The following is a 20,404-nucleotide window of genomic DNA, read 5'->3' on the forward strand; positions in this document are numbered from 1 at the left end:
CATCGTATGCTGGATTTCCAGCCCCTCTCTCTCCCTCTCTCTCTCTCTCTCTCTCTCTCTCTCTCTCTCTCTCTCTCTCTCTCTCTTTCTCTTTCTCTCTCTTTCTCTCTCTCTACCCCCCCTCCACTTCTTCCTCTGAGTCTCTCGCCCTCTGAATTTCTCTCTTTCATTTGGGCTTTAACCTGCTCAGACTTGCCTCCCTATAGGGGAGCCTCAGGAGATTCCACTTCCTGTGTAAATATGGAACCGAACACTCTCTCTCTCTCTCTCTCTCTCTCTCTCTCTCTCTGTCTCTCCTCTCTCACACACACACACACACACACACACACACACACACACACACGGCTGATTCAGTCAGAGGAATGTAAAGCATTTGCTACACATGCATGAGTGTAAACATGAAAAAATATGAACTGTATCGATTCTCGAGATATAGACATACAACCCAACACCCCCCCCCCCCCCCCCGGACCGGATCTTCACAAACCGGTCCGGTTTCAGTCAGTGACCCAGCTACCTTTCTTTTTCTTTCGTTTTCTTTGGTTTTTTAAAGATCGGAGGGCATCACGCGACCTTTACGATGACCGATAAAGTGTTCACCGAGGCAGAAAACAGAACGAATAAAATCAAAATGATAAGCTTGATATTGTGGGGTTTTTTTTTAATAAAGGCCATCATGGCATCGCGATTATTTTTCAATAGAAGGCCGAGAAGCACGTGGCGGTTAAGACCCTGACGTTGGAAACGTCTACAGAGGCACCGATTGTCTCAAACCGCAAGTGCACCTCCGATTAAAGGCAGGAGAAGTGTTTCCCAGGCGGAAGTGCGAGCAGGATGTTTCACCTGAGACGATCTAATACCGCAGTCGTCATTTTTCGAACGGTTCTGATATTTTTGGTCCGGTTTGGCCTTCAGCTGACCAAACCCGGCTTACGCTAATACCTGCCCTGTGGTAGTACCGGTTCGCGTTCGGATCTCTGGCGCGGGTTTTATTTCCGAGGACATTGTATTACGGGTACGAGGTCGATGTATTTGCATAGATTCGGTCCTGTGTTTTGCATGTATATCAGTGCTCGAGATGGACGGCTCTCGTGAGACGCACGGTGCTCCCTGACGCCGTGTACACACGCCGACCTTTATTAAACGTATGCCCGGGTGTGTTTGTACCGCCGGTGGAAGGATCTGGATTTTCTCCCCGTTTCATTTCCAGTCGCACGAACCGGCGTCGAGCGTTTAGTTTCAGAAAACGGAGAGGTGGGGGGGTGGGGGGAAACCCACAAAAAAAAAAAAAAAGACGCTTTAGTTCCTTTCCAGAATAAACTAAAGCAAGTGAGGAGTTTTTGTTTTTTCAGGGTAAGAAAGTGCAACGTTGTGCTTTTTTATTTTTAAAGGAAGCAGAACAGGAAGCGAAAGTGACTGAAGTGCAGGCCTGTTCGTGTAGATTTCATGCAGGCTTTCGTGACTATATTTACACCAAAGCGCGGGCGAGTTCTGGATTCTGATTGGTCGATCTGTTTTCTATAGAACGGCGCAGGTTTCGACGCGTCGGCGCGCATCGTTTCCATAGTGACGGCTCGTCCGCAGGGGCCCGTACGGCGCGCGCTTCACTCTATAAAATCCGGGCGTGACCGTTTGGAGACGTTTGTCACGTTTATGGGAGGAGTCTCCGGTGTCGGCGCGCTTCAGATAAGAAAAACGAAAAAAGTAAACAAACTTGCTGTGGCGTAAGGGGAATAAAACTAAGGGGAAGAATAATCCGCTTCGGGATGGACCGACCGGTGACTCCGCGTCATCACACCACCCCGTAGTCGATTTAGTTTCCTAATACAGCGCGACGCAGAGTGGGTCGTTCCGTGCTTATCGAAACGTTCTTGATCTTTCTCGGGGTGAAGAGCTTTTTTTTTTTCACCTCACGGATAAAGTTATTTCAATGTGCTCAGGGTTGGCCGGGCTTCAGTCACGGAGAAGGAGAGACTGCTGAAGCTGTGGGACTACCTCAGGTAACATCACCCTGACCCGTTACACGCTCACCTGGTGGTCTGGTCTCTATGGGTTCACCTGGACGACTTGTGTATGGTTTTTGGAAGCAGCGCCTAATGTTCTCGCACTCCTCTACATCACGATCCCCTTCAGGATCTCCATCCGTCTCTCCCTGCTCTACTACTGTTCCCTCACCCTCTGAACCACTCTGTCTGCTCCTTCTCCCCCTCCCTGCCGGATTCTTCTGACTCTGTCTGGCACGACGATCATCTTTATTTTGGAACGAGTACACTGTAGCCTTTCTTCCTCGATCATTTTGGACAGAACGATGGAGGAAAGACGAGTGTCATGCCGCCGCCGTGTTGCTAGCTAGATCCCATTACACCATTACCCCGAAAAGTTTCCCAAACTAGAGTCGCGACCACGTTATTTACAAACTGCGGTCCTGAGAGAAATTCCGAGAGAGTCTCCCGTACTGCCTTCGTTCGTTTATTTTAAATTGCACCTAGCATAGGAATTCCGCGCCGGGACTCGAACCGCATCCGTATGTACGAATGTAGACCGTTAACCAGTGCTAACGCTAACCAGACTCCCTATTCGGGTCAGTATTTAAATCTTAAAGACCTCTCGCGTCGCGTTCAAACCTACAGAAAGCTCCGTGTTGCATCCCAGCCTTCTGGAGTTCATAGATTAGCGAACACTTTCGAATGTAACGTCAGACGGCGATGAATCGGATTCCTTTTCTTGCCCAAGTCCCAGGCGTGTGAAATCGCGTGGGCGGAGCTAAACAATAGCGCGGACCGTCGGCCGTTCGAACGCGAGATAAATTTCATTTATAGGGGAAATCAAATATGGCATCGTGATCTTCAGTCACGACGTAATGTTTCGTTTTTATCAGTCCCCCGAGCGCCGAATCTCAGATCGCTCCCTCGTCGCTCCGAGGGCCGTATTCAAATCCGACGGCTCGCGTCCGAACGTTACGCCGATGTTTACACGGGTGGGAAAGACTCGATCCACACGGGTACCCGAGTCGATATTTTCAGCTCCGCGTTCTGAATATGCAAATGAGCTGTGCGTAGGCCACGCCGTTGGGGTTGCAGCCCGTTTCCCCCATCGATTGCTGTTTACTTAACACCCGGGGGGAAAAAACCAAAACATCAAGGATGGAAAATATGAACTGAAGAGAGAATCACAGTTTTTGTTTTTTTTTTTTTTTGCCAGTCAAATGTAGTACGAGTTAACATAAAAGCAAGAAACAATTTCAGAATTTTTATTACGATTAAAGACCAATATGACGATGTATGACCGGACGAGAAGCTAAAGCATTAAAGTAAACCCAGTATAACCGGTGCATGAATAGTCCTCGTTGTAATAATCAAGTCAATTGAACAAATCGAGCAAGATGGCTTCCGCGCTCATTATTCCGCAGCGTTAAAATACCACTCGATCCAGTAGGTCTTATAATATCGCATTTTATTATGTATTGCATGCTGATAGTCACTCGTGCGCTTAAAGCAACCTAATGAAAGCGCCAGGTCAGGAAATCGGCGACGTAGGTGTTAGGAAACGTAAAATGTAACCGCACATGTTTGCGATCTGAATTCCAGTACGCGCAATTTCAGTACGGCGCGTCGCGAGTTCACGCTGCGAGAGATGATGCACGACAAGGTCACACGTGTTTTAACATCCAATTAGTTATAGACCCGTTTTTCCTTTTCTTTCCACGGAATGTGGAAATCGTACATTTCTGTAGCAGGACGTTTACTTTACAGACTTTTCTGATTTCTGAGCTCGCGCTCAGCTGCCGGGATGTTGACCAACTGCCGGGATGTTGGCACTTGGTGTTGTAGTTACATCGTGTGCACGCGCGTGTGTGTGAGAATTCAGTGAGGGATTTTTGGGTGGAGGTTCCACTTGATCGATGAGTAAATCTCCCAGCAGGAGGGACACACCAGGGCCCATCTGCTCCGAGTTAGTTATAGTACCGGAGATCGTTCTGTGTAATGTAGAAACTCCCTACAGAGGTTCGGGCTGTAAATTCCATTACTCTTGGGATTGATTTCACGGAAAATTAGCTTGTCAAAAAGAATCTTAACTTAAGATGGCATAACATAATGTAATGTAACGTCACGTATCATTTACATATAATAATCTATAATCATCTCGTGTATGCAATGAGAAAATTATATAACGTAATAACATAACGTGCATAACGAAACTAAATGTTATATTATGTAACAGTGTAATATTTGCAACGAAGTAAGTTATATAACATAATGTAGCATAACATGTCTGTAACAATGTAATATAACATAATATAATATGACATATAGCAAATATAGCATAACATAACGTGACGTAACGCAACATAATATAACGTCGAATAATGTAATGTAGCATAACAATATAACGTAACATAATGTAACTGTTAGATTTCCATCTCAGGAATCTCAGATTATGTCTCTCAGATCTTCCGTCATGCCTTCCAGCCTTTTTTTTTTTTTTTTTTACTTCTATTAACTTTTAGAAAGTGTGGTTTCCTGTAGGCCCGGGGGGGGTGGGGGGGGTCTAAAATGAACACACACTGACACATGCATGCTCACCGAGCCGTCCCAGTTGATTCATGCAAAGCAGAAGTATTTATACACATTGACAACAGCAGTGCGTGGACGGTTTCTGCAGGTGCAGACAGATTTAGACAAACCACACAGCACACAGAGTCATACTACAAAATAAGTCTACATGTTTCAGCTATATCAAAGGGTGGCAGTTGATCAGCTTATTCAAAGAGGTAATTAAATGAATACATTCATCGTAGGTATTTGATAGCACAGAGACGCACAAACAGAAACTATAACCCGGTGTTCCCCGTATCCAAGGTGTCTTAATACAGTTCAAAATATGAGAGTTCGTGATATAAGAGAATTTCCTTTCAGTAACATAATATAATGTAACGTAACGTAATATAACGTAACACTGTGATATAGCATAACGTAACATAATATAGCATAATGCAACATGATGTAACATAATATAACGTAACATAATACAGCATACCGTAATATAATGTAACGTGATATAGCATAATGTGATATAGCATAACATGACATAGCATAACGCAACATAATATAACGTAACATAATGTAATATAGCATAACGTAACATAATATAACATAACACTGTAATATAGCACAACGTAACATAATATAGCATAATGCAACATGATGTAACATAATATAACGTAACATAATACAGCATACCGTAATATAATGTAACGTGATGTAGCATAATGTGATATAGCATAACATGACATAGCATAACATGACATAGCATAACACAACATAATATAACGTAACATAATGTAATATAGCATGACGTAACATAATATAGCATAACGTAACATAATACAACTTAACAATGTAACATAGCATAATGTAACATAATGTAATGTAACACTGTAATATAGCATAACGTAACATAATATAGCATAATGCAACATGATGTAACATAATATAACGTAACATAATACAGCATACCGTAATATAATGTAACGTAACATAATGTAATATAACATGACATAATGTAATATAGCATGACATAGCATAACGCAACATAATATAACATAATATAACGTAACATAATGTAATATAGCATAACGTAACATAATATAGCGTAACGTAACATAATACAACTTAACAATGTAATATAGCATAATGTAACAATGTAACGTAACATAATATAGCATAAAGTTACATAATATAACGTAACAATGTAGTATAGCATAACGTAACATAGCATAACGTAACATAGCATAACGTTACATAATATAACGTAACAATGTAATATAGCATAATATAACGTAACATAATATAAGGTAATATAATATAGCATAACGTAACGTATTATAGCATAACATAATGTAACGTAATATAGCATAACGTAACATAATGTAATAAAACGTAACAATATTATGTAACATAACGTAATATAGCATAACATAACAATAATATAACATCAATGTAATATAGCATAATGTTAAGTAATATAATATTACATGCATAATGAAACGTAACATATTATGTAACATAATGTAATATAGCACATATTATTCACAATATATTAAGATGCAACAATGTAATAACAACGTAAGATAATGTAAAACGTAACAGTGTAATATAGCATAACACATCACATGCATAACAAAACGTGATATAACGTAAAGTAACATGAAAAAATATTCACCTACAAAAATAAAATAATTACATACCAATGTAAATGAATAAAATAAGTAGTACAAAATAGTCAAAATAAAACAAATTAAAAAGTAAACACGCGCATAAAACAAGACGAATAGAGGAAGAAATTTTTGTTTTTAAAAAAAAAAAATTTAAAAACCATAAATACAATAAAACTGCTTTTGGCCTGGTTCCAAAGAAGATGAGAGAAAATACCATGATAACCTTAAATAAAATAATATGAAAGCCCTAAAATTTATTTTAAAAATGGACCCGTTTCCAGTTTCTTGGAATTTAAAGCAAGTTCTTTCAGCCCTTCCTTTCTTCATCACTACTACTACTAGTACTTCTTTTCGTGTCGTGGTTCCACTTCATAGTGGAACCGTCGTGCTGGAAGGATTAGCCGCTCAGCAGTATGATACTGATCGCTGCCCCGGGTGAGCCAGGGGAGGCTCCTTCCGTGCACATACATTCACACAGAAGTGTTAAACACTCTGTCTTCCGATCTGTGAGCAGCACATGTCTGCCAGTGCTGTGTTTTAGTCAGCGTGTGGGTTGGGGGTTCGTGTGTGTGTGTTGTCATTATTCACAGGATTTCACAAGCTGGCGTCAGGGAGGTTCTTCACACACACAAAGTTGAGTGCAGGATAAACATCGCTGTGCTGCGTAAACAACAGCCACAAGACAACACAAGAATTAGATTAGTGACGGAGAAAATTCTGGGTATACACACACACACACACACACACACACACTCACACACACGTACATACAAATGAAATATGTATTTCCTCCATTTAATAGTGTGTTTATAGAGGTTCAGGTCTTATTCAGTGTTTAAATTTCAGAGCCTCCTTTTTTCTCCAGCATTCCTTCAGTCCGAGTGCTTGGGCGTGGCTTAAGCTACTTTCTCCTCAGAAAATGTTTCTTAGCCCTACATATTTCCATCCCCCCTCGTCCGATCCTTTCTCCAGATTCTGACCGCCTTTGTTTTCCCCTTCAGCTCATCTGACCCCTCGGGACCTCATAATTCCCCACACACCCAGCCCACAGGCCTGCTTCCTGTACAAACGTCATGCCTTTCTCCTTCCACGATATAAAGTACTCTCACTCTGTCTCTCGCGCTCTCCTTTTCCTCTTCGTCATCTCTTATTCTTCATTTCCCCACACTTCCTTTTCTTTGTCTTTGCCCTGCACTGCCCATCTGTTGGGGTTTATTTATTTATTTTTTAAAAAAACTTTCTCTTGGTTACTCCTGTCTTCTTTCTTTTCTTTATAAGTTCAGCCCTCATGTTCAAACAAGCGGTCCTTTTTAGTCTGTGTGAAATGGCACGTAAGGAACGAAACGCTCTGTACCGTGCAGTTACAGGAAAATAATCACTGACTGGGTGATGTGATGAAGCAGTTACTGTTACCACCCTGAAGTTGAACACTTTCCTGTTGCAGCACGAACACAAGCGTTTCATTCATTTTATGCCGTTCATATTTTTATTCCTGAAAGTACGTCTCACACTTTTTTTTTTTTTTTTTTTTTTTTTTATCCGTTTATATTTGCATTTAATGTTGTGGGACATCTACAAACTAGTATAACTTATTCCCTCACCAGCCTCTCTTTTGAAGTCTCAACTTGTCGACATGTTACTGAGAAACTGTAGAAAGTGTGTAAGTAGAAAGTTAGGTTTTATGTGTAAAATGTGTCAGGTTTGAGATATAAACTGCATAAATTTCTGGTACAAAGTGCGTCAGGTTCTATAATCTGCATGAAGGTTTGGTCATAAACTGCGTATCGTTCTGGGTATAAAGTGCATAAAGTTCTAGGCGTAAACTGTAAAGTTCTAGATATAAACGGCGTAAAAATTCTAGGTATAAACTGAACACATTTCTATGTGTAAGGTGTGAAGTTCTAGGTGTGCTGCATAGATATCATTGTGTAAACTTTGTATAATAAGCTTCTAAGTATAAACGGCAAATTCCTTTCTATAAACTGTAAAGTTATACGTATAGTGTACACAAAATTTCTGAATATATAGGTTGTAAAGTTTTGGCTGTAAAGTGTGTCAGGTGTAAACGGCACAAAATCTTAGGTATAAATCACATAAAAATTCCAGGTATAAACTACATACATTTCTAGAAATAAACTACATAGAAATTTCTATGTATAAACCACATAAAGCTCCAGGTGTAAACCGTATAAAGTGCGGAAAGTTCTAGGTATAACCTGCACAAATTTCTATGTATAAACTGCATAGTGATCCGTGTGTAAACTGTAAAGTTCTAGGTATAACCTGCACAAATTTCTATGTATAAACTGCATAGTGATCTGTGTGTAAACTGTAAAGTTCTAGGTATAACCTGCACAAATTTCTATGTATAAACTGCATAGTGATCTGTGTGTAAACTGTAAAGTTCTAGGTATAACCTGCACAAATTTCTATGTATAAACTGCATAGTGATCTGTGTGTAAACTGTAAAGTTCTAGGTATAACCTGCACAAATTTCTATGTATAAACTGCATAGTGATCTGTGTGTAAACTGTAAAGTTCTAGGTATAACCTGCACAAATTTCTATGTATAAACTGCATAGTGATCCGTGTGTAAACTGTAAAGTTCTAGGTATAACCTGCACAAATTTCTATGTATAAACTGCATAGTGATCTGTGTGTAAACTGTAAAGTTCTAGGTATAACCTGCACAAATTTCTATGTATAAACTGCATAGTGATCCGTGTGTAAACTGTAAAGTTCTAGGTATAACCTGCACAAATTTCTATGTATAAATGTCTAGGTATAAAGTATGTCAGGTTCTAGGTATAAACTGCATGAAGTCTTAGGTACACACTGCATAAAATTCTAGGTATAAACTGCATAAATTTCTACATATAAAGTGTGTAAACTTCTAGGATTAAACTGCATAAATATCGATGTACAAACTGTAGAGAGGTCTAGGTATTACCTGTGTAAAGTTCTACAAATCGTTTTCTACTTATAGATGACTGTCAACGTCCCTCTGAACGAGCTGTTACCGTAATGTATTTATAACAACGAGCACTTTTAGAAATTTCCTGTTGACTCCCCTTCCGCAAATGTAAACTAAGCATCCTCTTACTTTAAGAAAACAATTACCCAGCATTTTTTTTTTTTTTTTTTTTTTTTTTTTTTTTTTTTTTTTTTTTTTTAAGAAATCCGGTCGTAAAGTGGCGCATCCGCTATACGAGTCCCTGGGAACGAACTGTTACTATAGAAAGAAGAATGTTTTAAAATGAGCGCGTTAATATCAGCTTTCTGCAGCCCGTCTTCCCTTCCAGACCCCTTATCTAACACAGGAAAACCGTGACATGCAAAATCAGCCTCCACAAAGACTGAAAAAAAAATGAATGTGCCAAACGAAGTGTTTGTGCTGAATCACTAGGGTATATCGAGGCGTGGAACTCGCTTTCGCAATAAACTTACTTTAAAATGTTGTCCATCTCTTATAAAAGTCTTTATTTCTAGTCGACTTTGCGCAAGCGAAGATGGAAACAAAGATTTTATATTGAACATTTTATTTATTTATTTATTTATTTATTTAGCTCATCATTAGTCATGTAACAGGCAAAAATAGACTTATAAAAAGTCAGCTACAGAAAATGACATCTTTAACTTGTATTTAATTTTTTACAAATCACATGATCGGTCTCGGCCGGATGTTTTGATACTGAGTATGATCTTGCGATATGTACTGTGATCTCGGTCACGATGCACTTTTCCAAGTATCATCAGTATTCATGCGGTTGGTGCTTTTTATTTAAAAAAAATATTTATATTTATTTATTTTTTATTTCTGGACCAGGGGCTGGATTCATGAAATCTTCAGGAAGAAGTTAAAGTTCTTAGGATAAACTCTGAGAAGTTTGTAAGAATGGTCCTAAGTGCGGTTCTTTGAAAAATTCTTTAGAAGTTATATTTTCTTAAGAACGTCTTCATTTTTTTTTTCTTTAAAATAAGATGACAGTAGTGTAATGGCTACAGCAAATTCACTGCTACCAAACTTTAATCAGTTTTAATATTCAATCTAACCCTTTTCATTAAGTAGCAATCGCCTCCCAATCATTTATTCATGCGTATAGGTGTGTTTGTTTTTGCAGTGGTTATACGTTATTTATTATATGCGACAAGTTTGATCATTTTTGTCAGGTTTCATTCTTGAAACGACCCGATAAATTCATTAAAATTCTAACTTTACCGAGTTATTCACCATTTTTAAGAACGTTCTTTTCAAGAATTGGAATTTTTCTTGATTTTTCTTCTTAGAAACTTAGAAGCTTAAGGGGAATAAAATAAGACCCTTCCTAAGAATTTTGGGGAATACAAAATATTCTTAACGTTCTTTCTCAAGTTAGGAAATGAGAAGAAATTGGCCATTTAGAAGAATTATGATTTCTTAAGAATGCTTTGTGAATCCGTCCCCAGTTGTTTAAATTCCACCGCTCGTTTGGTTGTTCTTGTAAAATTTCAAAAATACTCGTAAAATCGAACGTTTACAGGGAATGGAGAAATGTTCCGATGGTGTCGGGGTATGTTGTGTAAATGTGTATGCGCTCTTGTAGGAAAGTAATCCCCTTCGGGGTGGTGACAGTAACTCATCACTCCACCTCGTTGCTCGTTATTTTACAGTAACGACACAAAACAAAGTGTTTTATTCCTTACTTATGACACCGTTCGACTGATTTGTTGGCATCTTGTTCATTTTCAAAATCACCCCAGTATTTCCGCAATTTTTGGCCAAGACGTGCTGCGTGTCCTCACAACACACATTCATCCGAAGCCCTCTTCGATTCATGTGCGTCGAACGTGAGTTCGGCTAAAAGGTCTCATTAGTAACAAACGTCACTGTGAAAGTCTGACTATTTGTAGCTGTGATGTTCTTCTTGTGGGAATAGGTGTTTGGTTTACGCCAGATATAACAGGACCCCTGTCTTCCAAACAGTTCCACTTTCGACTCATGAATCCACAGAACATTCTCCCAAAAGGTTTGAGGATCATCGAGGTGTGTTTTGGCGAAATTCAGACGAGTCTTAATGTTCTTCTGGGTCAGCAGTGGGTTTCACCTCACCACTCTTCCATGGAGGCCGTTTTCCCCCAGTGTCTCTCTGATAGTGGAGTCATGAACAGTGACCTTTATTGATGCAAGAGATACCCGTAGTTCCTTTGATGTCGTCCTTGGGTCTTTTGTGACTTCCTGGATGAGTCGTCGCTGTGCTCTCGGAGGAATTTTAGAAGGTCGGACACTTCTGAGAAGGTTCACTACTGTGCTTTTCCATTTGGAGATAACGGCTCTCGCTGTGGTCCTTCAGAGTCCCAGAGCCTCTGAAATATCTTTGTAACCCTTCCCAGACTGATGTACTTCACTCACCGTCTTCCTCATCATCTCTGGAATCTCTCTCAACTTCGCCACAGTGTGTTACTCCGTAAGACCTTTTAACTTCCTGCCGTCGAAAGAGTTCTATGTAAGTGCTGATGTGATTGAACAGGGTTCGCAGTGATCAGGCCTGGCTGTGTCTCGTCCAGCTGAACCCCGTTATCAATGCACTTTCATAGATTTGGGGGATTGAATAAATAACGTTATCATTTAAAAGCTATATTTTGTGTTTATTCAGGCTGGCTTTGTTGTACCTTTTTTAGATTTTCTTTTAATTTCTAAAACAATTTAGTAAGAGATTCACACAAAAACTGAAGAAATCAGGATACTTTTCCACAGCACTGTAGTACATCATAAAAAGTAATGTAAGCGTATTAGGAGTATTGGGTAAATACAGGGTTTTTATACACAGTGAACTGCGTGGATACGTTTGGTTGTCATTATGAAGAAAATAGGACCGTGACTACACCCGTGACCATTCTCATAAAATGTTCTGAGCACAGTTTTGTGTTTATATTGTTACAACTTGGCTTTTAAGCAGCATAATGGTCTCTGTTTTATTCATTTATTTATTTATTTATTTATTTTTTAAGCTCGCCATGCTATTGTCCACTGGAAGGCGTGGGGGCGGGTTCAAGGAGAAAAAATGTTTTGAGTTCCACCTGTTTAACCTTTAGACATGGTTAAACGCTAACGCTTATCTAACGCACCTCTCTGTCAAGCGTTTTAATGAGTAAGTCCGCTTCGATCCGTCGATGGTTTTGCAGTAAACTGGTCCAGGATTATTTCTCGCCCTATTAAAAGCGTGAAATGAAGAGTGCGTAGTGTGTGTTCGGAGAAGGAGGAACGTAAGCAGGGTGATGTTCTTTGTCCGACAGGTCACAGAGAGAAAGTCCAGGAGCTGAGGGTTTTGTTTGGACTGTCGCTGCTGCTCGGCCTTTTTTCCTTCTCCGGCCTCCACCGTTACTCCCCCAGACGTGGCAAAAATAACAGCAGCTCGTTAAAAGCTCGGCCCACCACGCGAGTGAGTCACCAGAGAGAGCTCGTCAGCTTGGCTTTCGGCTTCACCCGTTATGTGCGGCGTGAGCTGAGAGACCAATCTGTGCTCTGAGTGACAGTTTAATCTGAATAACTGATAACTCGGTGTTTGTGTACTTTGGCCCAGCGGTCAAATCTCAAGCTCTATCTAGATTAATTCTCATTTCCTGGTTTACAATGAAGCCTGTGTTGTGCACAGAGCTGTAAAGCTTCACCTCATCCACGTCTCCCACAGGTTCTCATCGGCTACCTGTACACAGAGACTGTACTGTACTTTATACAGCTCGAATTTAAATGAAAGTTCACTCAAATGAATGTTAAATATAAATGTAAATAAAATAGAACATATGCAGTTAGTCTGTGGTGAAATGAAGGAGTGAGGGAATGAGTAAGTGATTCAGCGAGTGAGTAATTAAAGAATATGTAACTAATTGAGTCAACGATTAAATGAGCGAAAGTGTGACTGAGTGCTTGCAGTTACAATCAGAAGTATTCACCCCCCAGTGCAAATCAGGTTCCTTGTCAAAATGTACAGACTTTCAGCTGTTTGCGATGAACAGATCAAACACAAGCACTTTAAATAGTTCGACACAACGGATGCTTCGAGGGGTTTCCCCAAATTCAACTGCAAATGCAACTTATGATCTCTCCAGTTTCAAGATTATTCCCCCCCTTCATGGAGAGCAGCTTTAGTATTTAGTGGAGCTCCTTTTCCTGTTCTGACCTGCTGCAGACGAGATGCAGAGCTTCTGCAGCGTTCCTGAGGAATCTGATCCCATTCCTCATGAGCGATGGCCTCCAGGTCAGTAATATTCTTGTGTTTGCGTGCTGCAACCGCCTTCTTCAGATCCCACCAGAGATTCTCTATGGGGTTCGAGTCAGGTGACTGTGATGGCCCTGTAGAATCTTCCAGGACTTCTTCTGCAGCCAAGCCTCGGTGGAATTTGAGGTACGCTTGGGATCGTTGTCCTGTTGGAAAGTCCGACGACGACCAAGCTTCAGCTTCCTCACAGACAACACGTGGTTGCCTCCTAGGATTTCCTGATGCTTCGATGAATCCATCTCTCCTTCCACACGCTGCAGGTTTCCAGTGCCAGAGGACGTAAAGCAGCCGCAGAGCATCACCGAGCCTCCACCATGCTCGACTGTGAACAGAGTGTACTTTCTTCATTCTTCTTCCTCCAGACGTACCGCTGATCCATTGTGCTGAAAAGTTCCACAGAACAGAATCCCAAAACTTCTGTGGATTATTTATATGATTTTGAGCGATTTTTCTTGTGCTTTTGGGTCAGTAGTGGTGAATGAAGTGACTGAGTGAATGTCTAAGTGGCTGAGTGACGCTGAATGAGTGAAGTAGGTGACTGATAATAAAGTAATTAATTATTCATAATATAATGTCTGGGAAGGGAAGGATAAGTGTGTGTACCTACGTGCTTGTGTGAAAGTTCGTCCACTTCCTGTACGATGTTAATTACGGTTTATAGGTCAGTGATACCCAGGTCCTGTTTCACCAGAGAACCAAGTGCCTGAGAGTTTATTTGAAGTCTCAGTTCAGATTTTCTTTCCTCGCCATGTGAAACGTTATGCGAGCAGTTGTTGTGGCATTCCTGTGGGGTTACAGAACCGCCGGAAGAACCCACGTGAGCGTCACGTGGCTTCGGTGGAATGTGTCGACTTGTTTAATTCCCTTTAATATTCACAAACACGTCCTAGTTAGAACTAATATTTGTCTTTGTAATGACGTGGCCTGTGTGTGTGTATGTGTGTGGGGGGATAGAGAGCACACGGCTCAGGATATTGGTGTGTGTGTGTGTGTGTGTGTGTGTGTGTGTGTGTGTGTGTGTGTGTGAGAGAGAGAGGGAGAGTAGGGTTGTCGGTTAGGTCGGACTGAAATGCATCACATGAGCGCCAGGACAATTAAAGAACTGTGTTCCAATATCAACGCTCACTGCTTAGGCAGCCTGGTACCTTTGTTTGTTTGTTTGTTTGTTTGTTGTTTGTTTGTTTGGTACTCGTCATTAATAGTACCGACATTGATACCGAAATGAGTAACCTGCTTTTTAATATTAAGCAATCAGGGGCATAATGGATTGTTTTATTCTGCTCTGTGTAGCAGTTGATGCTTAGTGTAATCACAGTGTAAATTTAATAGGACGACATTGTTAAATTGTTTTTTTTTTTTGTTTGTTTTGTTTTTTAAAGTAATTTACCAACAGATCTGAGTGAAATGTTGCCGTTCCTAGCTGTTCTATCTCGTTTCCGTTGTCGCTGTGATTTCCCGTTGTCCGTATACAGACTTAACTACGTTCATGCTAGGAAAATCATTAACCTCGATCATTGCTTGGTGTCGGTATTACTTAGTTGCTTAGCAACCGTGTTCCCACAACCACGAGCACTTGAAAATCGAAAATATTTCACGTTTCCATGTCGAAATCGAAAACGGCCGACCAGACTGTCGTTCCGACTGAAGACTGAGATCTCCTGTTGGTCTTCGTACATAGTGGCTAAAATGAACCACTTAGCATTAAATCATCTCGCAGGATTTGTAGCTAGCCCGCTAGACACACAGCTAGCTAGTTCAAAACAGCTGGCGCTAGTTCAGGAGTCATCCTCAGGTACGTGTGGTAATTTCATTTGAGTTGTCTCATCGTCTGCCGGACTCCCCTGTAAGACTGTATAGAAAATAAATAAACGACTTATGATTATTTCTCACCCCCACCCAACCCCGCCTCCTTTTCATGCGTCACCATATTTACAACACGATTCCTCATGAATCCACGGGTTGCAGAGGAAATTTTTCGAAAAGCTCCGAGTCGATCAGATGTGAGGCAGTGGTCTGCTGAAGCGTCGTTAGCGGTTGATGCTAACTTTGATTACCGTGTAATTTTAGAAGCTTTGTATTAGCGATTTAACAACATTTCTGAGGTAAATGTTGACCTTCCTGACAAATCTGTCTTATTCCTATTGTCGTTCGACCTTTACATCGTGTAAAAGACACCCTTGCTGGTTAACTCTTTAGCTTCAGACATTTACTCCCCGTATTTCTTGGTTGCTTAGCAACAGTGCAGAACCTCAGGGCGTGTACGTCGTATGAACGCACCATTTTAATTATACGCATACGAACACCGACCTATTACGTGACGTGTTCCACGAGACTCATCTATTGTCTTTATTTCTTTCAGAGTTGGCGTGGACCCTGATCAAGATCCTCAGCCGTGTGGAGACAGCTTCCAGGTCCTTCAAGGGGTAAGCGCAGTGCGGTCCTAAATATCTTCCAACATGTCATCTTCAGTTGAAAACGCTGATGAAGTGACGGGCTGCGATGCGAAGGCGTTACACTTCGTAAAGATCAGATTAGCAGAGCGTTGCTAGAAGAATTAACACGTTTCTTTGCAACCGAAGCGCTTGTGGTTAGTTTGAAGTGTTGCTAACCAAGATTACTGCGCACACGTATGTGTAGTTCTACCTAGAGCGAGAATGGAAAACCGTGACCACATCGTTCAGCTTTCTGTACACACACACACACACACACACACACACACACACACACACACACACACACCTGCTTGTGCTTTATAAGAAGCTGTGCAACTGCTATTCATGTCCCAATACATTTGAACAGTGTTGCAGGAAAAAATAAAGTTATGCATCTGACCTTTCACTTAAATGGGAATCTTGCTCAGGTCCGGAAGGTTGGAATTGAGCAGGCGTGTGGAAATTTATAACCAATTAATACAAATTGTGTGTGTGTGTGTGTGTGTGTGTGTGTATATATATATATATATATATATATATATATATATATATATATATATATATATATATATATATATATATTAATATAATATATATATATATATATATATATATATATATATATATATATATTAATATAATATATATATATATATATATATATTAATATAATATATATATATATATATATATATATATATTAATATAATATAATATAAAATAAAAGGTAGAAAAGTAGCGTTAGTTTATAATGTTGGAGTCGGTTTGTTTTTCATCAGCATTAGTTTGTCAATAGAGAAGAGCACGTTTTTGTTTATAGAACATTTTATATACTACATCGTTCAAGAAAGTGAAGATTTAAGTGTTTTTACAGACGAAGTATCGGATGAAAATACAGATTAAAAATGTAACCGAGGCATGTTCTGGGTGTAAAAGCAACCGAGCTTTATATTTTATAGCTATATATAATAAACCCAACCTAAACGACAACATGCACCCAGGACTTTGCGCTGTATCGTAATAACATATTAACTGAACTGTGATGTTGTCCTGAAACTAATAGAAAGGTTTCTGTCGGAGAGGAACAGCAAAGCAAACTAACTGTACTGGCTACGGACGAGGACAAATGTTTACACACACCTCCGCTGAAGACATTCCAGCTCAGTTTTTCTTAAGATATTACCTGAAGTGATGGTTCTCTGAGGGCGTCTAGTTGATTTCCAGAAGAGGTCATTTTTGAAATAATGGGTAAGATGGTGAAGATTCAGTTCTGCTTTTATTTACTGTATCAGAATCAAAAGTTTCCATACAGTTCGTTCAGTATTTGGTGGGTTGTGGGCCTCCTCTCCGGGACGTGCTTTTTCAGGTCAGGCCACAGATTTTCTCTGGGACTCGGGTCAGGGTTTTGCGACTGCCGCTCGGATGCTTTCACTTTGTCGTCTTTTAAGCCAGTTTGTTACACTGTGGAGGTTTGTTTAGGATCATTGTCCTGCTGGAAGACCCCAGTTGTGACCAAGATTGAACTTTCTGGCTGATGTCATGAGGTGTTGCTTCAGTAATTCTACATAATCCTCCTTCCTCGAGATCGTGACGTGCCTCCCCCAGTCTAGGGTTGGAAAAGGAAAAAGAAAAAGTAGGCAACCAAGACTCAGATTATTTATTTATTTATTTATTTATTTATTTATTTTTTGTATGGAACGGAAATTAATTTATTTTTACAAAGGTTTACTAGAAGAGGAAGCATCAAAAGGCTCCAGGAAGGAACCAGGCCAAAACAATAGACATAAAGCATTTCTAAATTTTAAGCGGAGTACTCCCTAGGCTTTCAAAATAAAATACAAATCAACAACGACGACATTCTTACCTTACTCCATCTCTAACCAAAAACGGCATCCACCTCCCTACAGCTTCCAAGAAAAAGAAAAAACATTGAAGATTGATGTTTTAGTTGTAACTCCTGGAGAAGATGCAGGCTGGTGTTAACCACTTGATTCAACAACTTGCACACCAGCTGAATCATAACCACCAAAGACAACCATAGCTAGCACACTAGCTAGAGTTCTAGAGTTCAGGGGAAGACAAAGTCCTTGCAGCCTGGAGATAAAAGGCCTCTCTGAACTGGGTTTCTTCTCCAGCTTTATCTACAGGTTCAATCACCAGCAGCCAATCAGAGCAGTCCGGCAATCACCAGCAAAAAGAGTCGACGGGTATCCATTAGGGCGAGAGAGAGAGAGAGAGAGAGAGAGAGAGAGGCACACACTAGCACAGTTCTCAACACGAACGTAAACAACAACAGATAACTATTAATCTTAAAATACGTCCCGAGACATTAACAAGATGCCAGTGATGCAGCCCAGCGACATGATGCTCCACCCCCATGCTTCACAGTTGGGATAGTGTCCTTCGATCTAAAAGCCTTTCCCTTTTTCCTTCCATAAGTAGCGCTGATCAGTGCGGCCAATTTACAGTTAGGCGTTTGTTTCATCTGACCAGAGAACCCTCCTCTGAAATGCTGCTGATCCAGCGCAAACGTCAGTCTGGCGTCTTCTTTAGGTGACGACCTTTCAGGCCGTCGCGTTGTACGACTCTCTTAATGATGGATGTACACACTTCGGTACCTGATGCCTCAGACTCCTTCACTGGTTCTTTTGTCGTAGCCTTGGGAACCTTTCCAACCAAAGGTCCTTCATCCCCGGGAGTTAATTCGTGCCTCTTTCTTTCCTGAATGATGCCGTTCCAGGATGTGGTTTTATATTCGCATATTTGTTTGTTCGTACAGATGCTTGTAGCACCTTCAGTTGTTTGGAAATTGCTCCTAATTTGGAAATGGACTTGTTTATGATTTTTTTTTTTTTTTTTTTTTTTTTTTTTTTTTTTTTTTTTTTTTTCACTGAATTGATTGGATTTTGTCATGGTACAAGAGCAAAAAGGCACTGGCTCTTAAATACAGCCACATGTGCACTCTTAATGAACTCCTAATTATGACAATCGGTCAATCAGAAATCTTTCTAAAAAGTAATGACGACATTTTCTGGAATCTTCCCGACTTAAAGCTGAAATAAATCTGTTTCTAACTGATAGGTGTGTCTAACTGGATGTGCACTCACAACACACACCAGTGATCTCTGCTACTTCCTTCCAAGCTGTATTTTTCTTTGTCTCTAGGCACGTGAGGTTGTTTATGACCAGAAAAATGAGACGCTACGATTCGTTCCTTATTCGCCCGTCGGATCGTAAAAGCGGAACTGATCGTTTGCTTTGTTGCCTTGTGGCTGTTGCTAAAGTCATGACTCGGTGTGTCGTACGAATAAAATTGTATTGAAATGTTGAGAATGTCCTTCTCTTCTCTTCCCCTGTCTGTTCTCTGTAGGATGGAAGTCAGCAGGAAGGCCAGAGCAAGACGAAGCAGGAGAGCGCCTGGCTCTTCAGACTGTGGTACACTTTTGACCACAAGTATCCTTTCAGGATTTTGGAGTGGTGCTGCTCTTCATACACACACATACGCACGGCACCGCACCGCACGGCACTTCGCCCTGGCTTTCCTTTCTTTTCTTTACTTTCTTTTTTTTCTTTCTTTCTCCCTCTCCTACGCCTCAGTCAGTCCAAGGCCGTGACGTCACTTCAGCACTGTGCAAACACGATGAAAAGAAGGCACTTGACGTCTGCTGCCACGTGTGGAGAAGGAGGGGTGCAGCTTGCAGTGACGGGAACTGGGAGGACGCGTAAGGGGGAATATCGCTGTCGGGTTTCGTGTTGGGAATGGAATCGATGGATAGAGGGAGAGAGAGAAACGAGAAGAGTAGAGGTCCAGGTATTACGAAGGAAGCACCGAACGTAAGGCCTTGACTAAATGTAATCATCCTACCTACCCGAAGAGCTTAGGAAAGCCTAATGCTATACCACAGCGCTGTCGGATTCTGGATTCCGATTGGTTAAAAGGTGTTGATTAATTTTCTATCAGCAGTTCTGACAGTAGTCTTCCAACAACTATGTGATCCTCACCAACTTCTATAAACAAGCAGATAATCTCAGGTGATATTTCAGTATGTCGTCATTTTTTTCCTCCAAAAATTAAACCAAAATTCAGAAACCAGGTGAGAAAAATAAGTACGCTCTATAATTCAGTACCACGTACAACCACGTTTGGCAGCAGTGACTTGATGTAGATGTTTTCTCCAGATCTCTTCTTTGCAGCATTGCTTCAGTTCATTGACATCTGAGGACGTTTGTTCATGCACGGCTGTCTTAAGATGGGGTCGAGGTCTGGACTTTGATTCGGCCAATCCGACGTCTTGATTTATTATTTTTTTCTCCTTTAGACGTTCAGATGTCGGTTCGGTGTTGCGCTTGGGATCGTTGTCCTGTCGCATGACCCAATTTCGGTCCAACTTAAGCTGCCGGACCGATGGCCTCGCATTTTGTTTCAAGAATATTCTTGTCTCAATGACTGCAAGTTTCTTAAATCATACGGCTGCGAACCAAACCCACATCATCACCCC

General features: G+C 40.6%; 1 protein-coding gene and 1 long non-coding RNA gene across 4 annotated transcripts in view; one reads left to right on the top strand and one right to left on the bottom strand.

The window, feature by feature from the left end:
- The window catches only part of slc9a7 (solute carrier family 9 member 7), a 58,278-nt gene that overhangs the window by 25,821 nt on the left and 12,053 nt on the right, over positions 1–20,404 (top strand). Inside the window, exons 13-15 of one of the 2 annotated variants that reach the window (XM_017479737.3) lie at positions 1,941–2,000; positions 15,833–15,896; positions 19,276–19,358. In XM_017479737.3, the coding sequence (XP_017335226.1) occupies positions 1,941–2,000; positions 15,833–15,896; positions 19,276–19,358 (207 nt within the window). The remainder of the gene's footprint in view (positions 1–1,940; positions 2,001–15,832; positions 15,897–19,275; positions 19,359–20,404) is intronic. The other variant, XM_047158358.2, reaches the window with a different exon arrangement.
- Positions 6,358–19,805, bottom strand: LOC108271863 (uncharacterized). Of its 2 annotated transcripts, none has more exons than XR_008397171.1 (2): positions 17,089–19,805; positions 6,358–6,877 (listed from the first exon to the last, which is right to left on the bottom strand). It is a non-coding gene; the product is annotated as an uncharacterized LOC108271863 (long non-coding RNA). The 2 variants fall into 2 exon arrangements; XR_001813951.3 differs by lacking the exon at positions 17,089–19,805 and adding an exon at positions 9,168–13,861.

The sequence above is a fragment of the Ictalurus punctatus genome, chromosome 11 (genome assembly GCF_001660625.3).
Source record: "Ictalurus punctatus breed USDA103 chromosome 11, Coco_2.0, whole genome shotgun sequence".
Lineage (NCBI taxonomy): Eukaryota > Metazoa > Chordata > Actinopteri > Siluriformes > Ictaluridae > Ictalurus > Ictalurus punctatus.